This window comes from Poecilia latipinna, unplaced genomic scaffold, assembly GCF_001443285.1.
Source record: "Poecilia latipinna isolate Pla-1442-1.1 unplaced genomic scaffold, P_latipinna-1.0 Scaffold634, whole genome shotgun sequence".
Lineage (NCBI taxonomy): Eukaryota > Metazoa > Chordata > Actinopteri > Cyprinodontiformes > Poeciliidae > Poecilia > Poecilia latipinna.
In genome coordinates this window covers 200,327-211,168 of record NW_015113250.1, presented here as the reverse complement: position 1 = coordinate 211,168, position 10,842 = coordinate 200,327, and the positions used below count along the sequence as shown (strand labels likewise).

At 39.5% G+C, this 10,842-nt stretch overlaps 1 protein-coding gene across 1 annotated transcript; it reads left to right on the top strand.

Moving 5' to 3' along the window:
* Positions 1-2,165: 2,165 nt before the first annotated feature.
* LOC106954169 (melanin-concentrating hormone receptor 1-like) lies at positions 2,166-8,247 on the top strand. Its single transcript, XM_015043453.1, has 2 exons — positions 2,166-2,651; positions 4,427-8,247. The coding sequence occupies exons 1-2, from the start codon at positions 2,597-2,599 to the stop codon at positions 5,440-5,442; spliced, it is 1,071 nt and encodes a 356-aa protein (XP_014898939.1). The 5' UTR covers positions 2,166-2,596; the 3' UTR covers positions 5,443-8,247.
* The last annotated feature ends 2,595 nt before the right edge of the window (positions 8,248-10,842 follow it).

Below are 10,842 nucleotides of genomic sequence, written 5' to 3'. Positions count from 1 at the left end.
TCAAGACAATTATTCATTTAGGTCCACAAATTCTCTTTTGGGAAGAATAAAGTCACTGTTGAAATAAGGCCAGATGAAAGGGTTGTGATTTGTTGATGCAAACTGGGTTCACATGCAGAGGTGTCGAGTACATGGTGATCTTTCGGTGAAAAAACTGATAACAAGCAAGAACTTACACCCAGCCAGGAGGACACCAAAACGCAGGAATAAAAAGCAACCGGGTACATGGAGGAACAGTACAGGGAATAATCAGGAGGAACCAGCAGCGAGGGCAGGGAAAGGTGTTTAAAGACGGTGAGGGTGAATGCTGGATGGTTAACTAACAGGCTGGAGGAGTGAAAGAGGAAAGCAGAAGTCAGACAGAGGGTGAAGAGAGACAGAGACACCAGGGGGCGAGGGAGAAACAGGAGAGCTATAAAACTAGACACCAGTAAACTGGAATAACTAAGAAAAAACTAAACTAAATTAGAACGAAGATGAATGATAATCAGACTAGAGTCGAGTAATCACACCTCAAAACAACCGAGAACCCTGACAAAATGTCCTGTTTGCAGTTTTCCACAAGTCATATAGGGCACACAGCAAACATATGGAGGGCAGTCCTCAGTTTGCATAAACTGAGAACTGAGACTGTGAACTTTCATGCAATCAGTACTGCTGTTAGCCACGGTAGTGGCAGCATCATGCTGTGCTGGAAGATAGGAGCAGAGTCTCAACACAGAGCCACAGCTCAAAAGCTACACTAGGCTTAGGCTTCTCAGGCCACTGATCACTTTTACTCACTCTGCTACTTTCTTCGTCTACTTCTCTCCAATTTACATAATTTGCTGTTATTTCAGCTGTTAACTTTATGCTTTTTTTCTTAACATTTTTTTTCTCTTCATAGAAGCAGCATGTGGTCTGACCTTCTGTTTGGTAACTTCCTGGAGCTGAGATAATGCTGCCAGCAACGAAAGGCTCTCCATCTCCTGCTACTAACATTTTACTTTTCATTAACATAGAAAGTTATCCTACATCAGCTCTTCTGTTGTATCTGCTCTGCCTTGTCAGACCTCCAGTCGGTTGTGGCAGATGGCCGCTGGTATTGAGCCAGTTTTCTTCCTGTTAAGAGGTGAGATATTGCAGACAAAAGCATATTGATTTGCTAGAATGGTTCAGTAAAGACCTAAACCTAATAAGATTTCTGCCACACTTTGTACAAAGTTTCCTTGTACAAAGGAAACTTTGTACAAGGAAACTGCAGCAAAAGGTGTATTGGCTCTGAGTTGAGTAACTACTGAGAATTCAAATTCTTGCTGCAGTTTTAACATTTTTTCTTGCAATTTTTCTCTTTTAATTTAAAATAAATATTTACTATCTCTCATTTAAGGCATTATTTTGTGATGGCCTTTACATAATGGTCTACCCAAGTATCTTATTGTCTTTTATTTTGGTCTCTGCCTTATGAATATGTTTCTGACAAGGAACTGACGGACCAATTGGTTCCAAATAAATTACAGATGCATGAAGCGTGAAAACAGCCTGTCTAAAATTAAGAATTTATTGCCACTGAAAACTAATTTCTTCCTATTCAAAAGTCCCTGCAGCCAGAATCTTCATTCTGCAGCTCACTGTGCCGAGTCTTATTCTGTTCCTGTCGTCAGGATGTGTGAAATATTCTCATAACAGATTCTTCGAGCAAAATGACCTTGTCAGCAGTGGCAAGCATCAGCCTCTGTAACATAATGGCAATCCCCACAGGATGCAGGGCAATTGGTTGAGTGCAGGTGCTTTACTCACACCTACAGACTCTTACACAGAAACACATTTATAGACATTTGCAAACCTTTCCTTTCCACTAAATCTGAAGTCTGACCGGATCTCAAGACTAAAACAGATCCATAGTTAAGTCCAAATGATGTTGATCACATCGAGATTTAACAAACGATCTCAGAACAGCGCCCTCTGGCGGTTCAGACAGGTCTGAAAATTGTTGCGGATCAGAAACTGCGCGAAAGCTTTTTTCATTATAGGATTTAGAAAACTATCAAATAAACACAAGTTGTTAGAAAAAAGTATTTTTTTTCTGAGTATTTTCTATGGTTTTATTTTCCTGTGCCAACCTTTTTGTAAAGTTGTTGCGGTCTCCGCGACCTGCTTGCTTTGGAGCAACCCAATAACACACACATTGGATCAAATGCAGCTCTCCACACACATACACACACACACACACACACACACGGTCTGGTGCAGCCAGCATCTCTAATTTTCCCCCATGGTGGCTGACACCTGCATGTCCAGGCTAATTAAACACACGCAGCGAGCTCAGAGCAGAGCGGAGTCAGACTCTCTGAAGCTGCTCGCTTCAGAGACGGGATCCGTTTTCAATCCATATCTGTGAGGGTAGCGCGCACCGGAGCGCACCGGAGCGCACACACCCTGCACACCGCATTCAGACTGGGGAAGCTTCCACAGACACACCTGGAATCAGGACCAGGAAGGGATTTCCGCTGCGGTCCGGTTCAGGTCCATTTACCTGAGAAATAGTCGGCTTTCCAAAGACAAAGAAGAAGACGAAGAGAAAACAAAATCCTTGCTTGAGGTGACATTTTAACTAATGGATTTCTTGAACGTTTCTTATTTTTCTAATGGAGACTTAAATTTAACAAGAGGTAAGTTAATTGTTTGATTGATTTTAAGATTAATTTTATTTTTAGTTCTATCAATACGGCAAGGATTGTTGTATTAGGTATTAAAAGTAATGGCATGAGACAACATATAATAATAGTAATAACTAAACCCTTGTTTTTATTTAATTAAAAAATGTTGCATAAATTGTGCAACCTGTTTTGTCACTGTTGACCTATTTTAACTAAAGCCACAAGCATGAAAAAGAAAAGGGAAGATTTAAGTCAGATTTTCCTACCTGGTTTAAGGTATTTAAGAGCAATATCTTATTAAATGTGATATATAAAGGTTTGGTTTATTTTATTTCTTTGGAAATAAATAGATTAAAAGTAAAAGGTCTTCTGTGATAGTTTCTACAATTGTGCAATAAAATAATATACACATGTGGATAAATTTATTGCAACTGCTTAACATGAGAAATTATGTTTATGAAATAACTATATGGAATAAAATCACCAGAGGCACAAATGCCAGAACTTCTTCTGTCAGTACTTTGTACAAATTCTTTGGCCAAAAGGACAGCACTGGTCTTCCCTGTACTTCATAAGGTTGATGCACACAGAGAAAAGGATTTCCATTTTTCTTTGTAGTCTCTAAATAGTCCAGAGTCATTGATTCTTTCTTTTGCCTCCTCAACTCACTCTATAGGATTTCTAAGATATTTAAATACGATAACTGACATGGCCATGAAAATATATCTCATACCTTGGAAACCATTTCTTTCACGATTTAACAGTATTTTTTATTACATCAATCTTAAGCCTCATCTGGTAAAAGCCCATTGTTCAAGTTAAAGTCCCAGAAGAGTTTTGCAAAACCCACGTTTATATGTGATGGTAGGAAAGTACAGACATTTTCCTGATACTAAGTCAAAATTTTTTTGTATAGCACCTTTCATCAACAAGGCTTTTCAAAGCTTTATCACCAAACATTAGGTTGACATGTAGATGGCATACAGTGGTTAGGGATACCCACCAGTTGCTACAGTTAGTTGCAAGTTGTTATCAGAAATTGGTCTATGTTAAATCATATTCATACACTAGGAACACAGTCAGCCATATAATCCATCCATTTTCTTGACACCCTTGTCCCTCAGTGGGGTCAGGAGGGGTGCTGGTGCCTATCTCCAGCTATCGTTCCAGGTTCACCCTGGACAGGTCGCCAGTCTGTCGCAGGGCAACACAGAGACAAACAACCACGCATGCACACAGTCACACCTAGGGGCAATTTGGAGAGGCCAATTAACCTGTCAGTCATGTTTTTGGACTGTGGGAGGAAACCAGAGTACCTGGAGAAAACCCACGCATGCACAGGGAGAACATGCAAACTCCATGCAGAAAGACCAGGGCTGGGAATTGAACCCAGAACCTTCTTGCTGCAAGGCAACAGCTCTACCAACTGCGCCACTGTGCAGCTCCCTAGCCATATAATACTAATTTGAATTCCTGTCCAACTCAAAAACATTACAGATTAAAAGAGTGCTTCATCTTATTGTTCAGGATAACAGTAATTTTGCCACCTGGTACATTTTTTAACAATCATTCCTTACCATAAGATTTTTTTCTCTCAATTTTATGTTGTGTGCTGTTGTGTTGTCTGGTGTGATATGCTTTTTAGTGACTGTTGAATTACACTGAATTTTATTACTCTGTTCCAATGAGTGAGTAAATGTACATACTGCTATAAAATAATCTCTTTCAGACGACGATAGAGTAGTTTTCTTAGCACGTTTGAACTGATGCTCACTGTTTTGTTCCAGCTGAAGATGATGCCCCTCACTGCGGTGCCAGTCTGCCTGTCATCTTTGGAATCATCTGTTTCCTGGGCATCATCGGGAACTGCATCGTCATATACACAATTCTGAAGAAGACCAAGTGTCGTGCCAAGCAAACAGTCCCAGACATATTCATCTTAAACTTGTCAATCGTCGATCTCCTGTTTCTTCTTGGCATGCCGTTCCTCATCCACCAGTTGCTGGGCAACGGTACGTGGCACTTCGGTGCAGCCATGTGCACGGTCATCACTGCCCTCGACTCCAACAGCCAGATTGTCAGCACTTACATCCTCACTGCAATGACCCTTGACCGCTACTTGGCGACGGTTCACCCGATCCGCTTCAACCACATCCGAACACCATATGTAGCTGTACTGGTCATCGGACTGGTGTGGGTACTGTCCTTGTTCACAATCATCCCTGTGTGGATGTACACTGGTTTGATGCCTCTGCCGGATGGGCTGGTTGCCTGTGCTCTCCTTCTCCCAGATTTGGTCAATGACACATACTGGTTTACGCTTTATCAGTTTTTCTTGGCTTTTGCAATCCCTTTGGTCATCATCTGCCTGGTGTTCTTCAAGATCCTACAACACATGTCCGCCAGCGTGGCACCGCTGCCCCCGCGCAGTCTAAGGGTGCGGACCAGGAAGGTGACCCGGATGGCGGTGGCCATCTGCCTCGCTTTCTTTACCTGCTGGGCTCCTTACTACATCCTGCAGCTCATCCACCTCGGGGTGCAGAACCCAAGCATAGCTTTCTCATATGCATACAGCATCGCCATCAGCATGGGTTACGCAAACAGCTGCATCAACCCTTTTCTCTACATTGGTCTCAGTGAGACCTTCAAGAGACATTTCCTCCGGGCCGTGCGGCCGATCAACAGGAAGTTCAGAGTGAACCCGAGCACCACAGACAGTGTGAGCATGAGGATTGTACCGGAAGGGGCTCAGCAGGAGCAGGCCTCCAGGGAGATGTTGCCCTCCAACGATCCTCCGCAGTGACTCGATAAATATCACTGATAAATCTGTTTAATCCCAGATTTTTCCTGTTAGTCGGGAAAAGCGTTGCCTAAATGTACTCGTTTTTCATTCAATTTGATCTATATTCACATGAAAGAAAACAAAAAAAAAAAAAAAAAAAAAAAAAAAAAAAAAAAAACAATAAAATGCAAATCCAGTCTGAGGTATAAAGGAACCTTGTTAATGGATAAAGCCCACTGCAGGTCAGGGGGTCAAAGGAGACGTGAAAATTATCGAAGGACTTGGTAAAAAGTGTTCCAGTTGTACACATATAAACGGGTGTATCTCAAATTAGAATATCATTAAATAGTTCATCCACTCAAAATGTGTGGATTTGTGTTTTAGGTGTTTATTTCTGCTGGTTTGACGGCTGCAGGAAGCCCAGTGTTCAGTTTCTCAGAGAATTTAAGTTTTACTAATGACCAAAAAGGCTTTCAGTTATTCCTGTTGCTTGTGAAGCAGAGGTTTTCGTTGGTCAAATTTTCCTGTGAAAGGATTCGATGTAGAACTTTATACTTGTGTAGTACCGACCTTCTTTGGCACACCTGTCTTGGGGTGTCAGCCTGTGTTTTTCTCATGAATGTGTAAGCCATAAAATAACACTTCTGCCATTTTTGGTCTTACATGGTTTTCAGTTTTTTCAGGGGCTGTGTTTATCAAGGTGGGGTCTTGAATTGTGTCCTTATGATTGTGACTACATATCAGTTATTTTAACAGTGAATGTGAAACACAGGCATACAAAAAAAAAAGGCAATGTCGTTTCCGTCTTGCCAAAATCATAGCATCTCAGGGAATTAATTTGACGAGGTGAAGCTTTTGCATTGTTGTGCTTTGTAATATCTGATCAATCCGAACTGTTCACTTTTCCAAACTTTGTGTTTGAAGATGCTAAAAAAATATTGTTGCTGTTGTAGTTTTTGTTCCATTTTCAAAGCAACAAGCCTTGCAGTGCAGGAACATCAGCCTATTTCCTATTAACTGACTTCAAACTCACTCTGCGCAGCCAAGGATTATAAAACTTGTACATTTTCCTGCAACCACTGCAGTGTTTAAGATCAGATGCACAATGACTGAATACAAATCAAATGCACAGCATTACTAAGCAGAAACTACACTCTCTTTGTCGATAGCTCTGGTGGTTCTAAAGGAAATCAATTGAATAAAAAATAAAGTGAACAAAAGAATTAACTGCCAAACAAAGACGAAGCCAGAATGGAAGCACAGCGTGTGCAAGATGTTACTGTTACTTTGTTTAACCCCACTTACCCTGCAAATACGACTCCTGTACGACCTTTTCAGTTTTACAACCCTATTGAAGGAGCCACTCGTTCTCACAGCATTGCTTCAGTCCATGGAGATTTGTGCGGATTCATGTCGGCACAGTTCTTGTTCTTATATCACGTCATTTCAAATCGGTCAAGATCTGGACTTTCATCCAGCCGTTAAAAAAAATAAATAAAAAATCATGTTTATATTCTGCTTCAGTCAATGTGATTCAGATTGGCTGCCCTATTTGTGATTATTGTCCTGCTAATGTCCCAGTTTGGGCCAGGCTTTAGCAAACAGACAGACTGATGTGATGGACATTACTTGGGAATTGCCATCCTGATTGATGGACAGAATCAAGTGCATCTCCAAATTTGTTGTTAGAACTTTTTCTCTGTGGCATTATGCTAACACACACACACCCATAGGCTTTAATGGATGCAAACAGTCCTGTTTGAACTACCCTGTTTTTCAAGTCCAGAAATAAGCAACACCTAGTTGCTAATTTTCCTCCAAAAACCTATGAAAGCACCAGGGTTGCACCTGTAGCCTTTCCACACAAAGCTGCTCTTCTAATTTGCTTTTTTTTTTTTCTGCAAGGTAAATATTGAAAGTGTTGAAATCTTTTGCATGATTTTGTTCACTGCAGATTGTATTTAAATAATCCCAGAAGTAAAGACCAGATCACATTTTTGCAGAAAATGTTTTCTAATATATGACATTTTGTATTTTTAAATGAAGCTGTGAACAACATAGTGCAATTATTTGTTTAAAGCTGCAGTACACCGTTACTGTTTACAATCAGCTGATTCTTACTCAGTTGTCGTTTAGCCACGCAACATAATGTGACAGCGGTGACGCTCAGCTCTGTTTTATGTTTCAGCTCCTGTGACAAGGTGCATTGCAATGCTAAAAAAAAAAAAAGAATACAGACTTTGATTTGTGTTTGTGTTAACTTTCAACCAGCTGCCTGACTTCTGTGAATGTGAGGTGACCAGGAAGAAAATCTGTTATTGTGTGCAGCGATGCAACTAAAAGAAAAGAAAATCCCACTTGGGTTGGATTTGATTGCTCAGTCGACATCGGACACAAAAAAAAACAAGTGGGAATATTTTTTCTCCTTTATTTGCCGTTTGATCAATTTATTTATTGTGTTGTTGGATTTGACTGTTGGCTTTCTTGTTCGGAGCTTTTCAGGCAAACTGAAATGTAAAAAAAAAAAAATTAAAACAAGTCATACATGACAGATGGTTAGGGTATGTTTTTGTGAGGTATAGCAGAAACAAGTGTTCAACAACATAGCAGAAGGGGGAAAAAAAGAATTAACATGTTCTGAATGAAGTGAACAAACCAGATTTCACCAGTTTGCAGTTCTTTGAGGAGATGCAGCTGAATCAAAATGTGCCATTATGTGGCGTCAGAGCTGCTTTTACTGAACCGTAGGAAACGGGAACAAACGGCACAGACCGAGAGCAAAACTAGGAACAAAACCAAACATGAAAAGTAAAATTCAAGCCTCATCGCAGGTCAGACATTTCTGCTTGACGGCTAAAATTGGCTAATTTAAAATGTCTTTTTCACCCATACAAGGAGCACAATCAAACGCACACGACTTTTTGCACACAGGTGACTTGCCCATCAGAGAGTAAAGAAAAAGAAAATATAAGAGCTTAAAAGCTGTTTTTGTGAGTCCATACCAGCACAGTTTTTATTTTGGCACATTTTATGGTTTTAAACTTTAGACATTGAATATTGTGATGTCTATGTTGTATCTATTGGTGTCTTTTCATGTAATGGTATATGACTTCTCTCTTAAAATAAAATTGTTTTGTTTTTTTCTCAACAGTGTTTTGATTGCCTTAGAGGTTTGTCTGTGTGTTATGGCAAGCTTTGAGTGGATGTTTGTTTTTATTTGGAGATTAAAATCACACAGGCATTGTTTACATAAATCAGAAAGCGTCTCTCTCGCTCTGCTAAGTATTTAAGTGCAGACGAGAGAACAAAGAAAAGGAATTGTGCTTACAATGAGAATAAAATAACACAAAACAATTAAAAAGGCCTCATAGCAACATATGAGAGCTATACGGCTATATTGAAGCGGTACAGGTCAGACTTGCCCACCGTGTCACAACTACAACATCTAAAATCGCTATTTTGGCATTTGTACTGCTAAAAGTTATAGTGCAAGTACAACAAGAACTCGTCTGTTGAAGAAGAAATAAAGAGTGAAATAGTCATAAGCAGTAACAGTAACAAATGTGTTTTAAGAAGGTGGCAGAATGATTTTATATGCACGGTAGGTCTTTTTCTGTAAAAGGTCAGTGCAGGAGACATTTGGCTGTTCAAATGTGTTTTGTTACGATTTGTAGAACACAGAGAAAAATTCAATAGTATTCACACATCCATGTAGAGTGAAACAAATTATTTAATTTGTATTTGAAAATAGTTTTTTTTTTTTTGCAACAGACACAATTGCACATTTCTGCCTTTTAATTTAAAACATCACATGCATGATATGTTTTAATTTAACCCTTTGTGATGTTTGCTTCCCACCTGGGTGTCGTAAAGTGGTTTGGTTGAGGTGACTGAGGATGAGGACGCAGGTAGACCCAGGTTGTGATGAAGATGAATATTTAATGATGAAAGTCAAAGGCACAGAACAACGGAGAACAGCACGGAGGAGAAACAGGCATCACATGACAAGGATCCAACAAGAGCCGAGGACAACAGGTGGGTTTAAATACACACGGGGTAATCAAGGGGATGAGACACACCTGGGAAACAATCAACGGGGGAAGACGCAGAGACACAGGGAGCAAACTGAACACAAAAAACTCCAAAAACAAATACACAGAAACACGATCATGACACTGGGTCTGTTTCAAGACAGAGTGAATTGTGGGTAATACACTTTGCTGAAGTCCATTTGAATGCAAGCTTAGGGTGCAATGGGGAAAATTCTGGAGAATTCGGACACACTATGCACTCGAACCCTTTGGTGGGGAAGCCGCATTTGAAAGCAACAAAGGGTGAAAGCGTGAGTATCGGGACAGGGCCGTTGAACTCCATGTGCTGTAGTTCTGTGTTTGCTGTTTCGGCGTTCAGATGAAATAAATAGGTTAAAAGAAGCTCCTCTCTAAATGGCTGTCTTTAAATGCAATCTGAGAGACTGAAGAAGCTACCAACTAGCAAATAAGGCTTATAATTTGTTCTAAAAAAAATAAAAACAATAAAAAATTGCACAAAACTATCAAACTAAAAAATTTTTCTGCTTTTGATTTTGAAGTATGTTAATGTAATAGTGCCTATAAAGCATATCAAGAATATTTAAACAAAGATGAAAGAGCTTAAAATCTTTTTTTTTTTTTTAGTTTTGGTGTAGAAGCCTTTAACTTATGTCATTTTTGTATGTTTAAGGTTTGTTCTTTACAAACACAATGGAAACTCAAAACATTGAACATTAACCCTACCCTAACCCTAACCCTGCACATAACTTGAGAATCAGTCATTCGGCAACCGATGAATTAATGCGGAATAATGTCAAAGAAAAAATAAAGGTCTGACATTCTTCTTCGTTTCCTCCTCATCTTTTATGTAAAGTTGTGTGAGATTATGAAGCACAGAATGAGTGTGTCATGTTCTCGGTGTGTTTGATCACTGATGTAATTTTCAGAACATTAATATTTTATTAAAGGTTTTTATGGCACCAGTGACCTTAATTCAACAGTAGGTAGTCAGGAGGAAGAGCAGAGAGAGAAGACATGCACCAAATGATGCTGGACCAGAAATTGTTGGAATTGAAATACTTGCATGGATGTGTTTTTTTAGCACTTCTCACCTGGTTTGGTCCATTTTTCCAACATACACTCTGTACGTATGCAACCCGAGAGTTAGAATTTATTCTATTTTACATTTTGTGTTTTTGTATTTTGATGTTTTCTTTCTTTCTTTGTTTTTTTTTATTTATTTTTTTATCCACTATATTAATTAGCATCCTGCAGCATCTAGCAGGAGGACAAAAAATGCAAACAAGCCTCGGCTGTAAATGGGTGCATTCACAGCATTGTTGAAAAATATCCATTAATACACAATGTCCCTTTTCAGCAAATAAGCAAA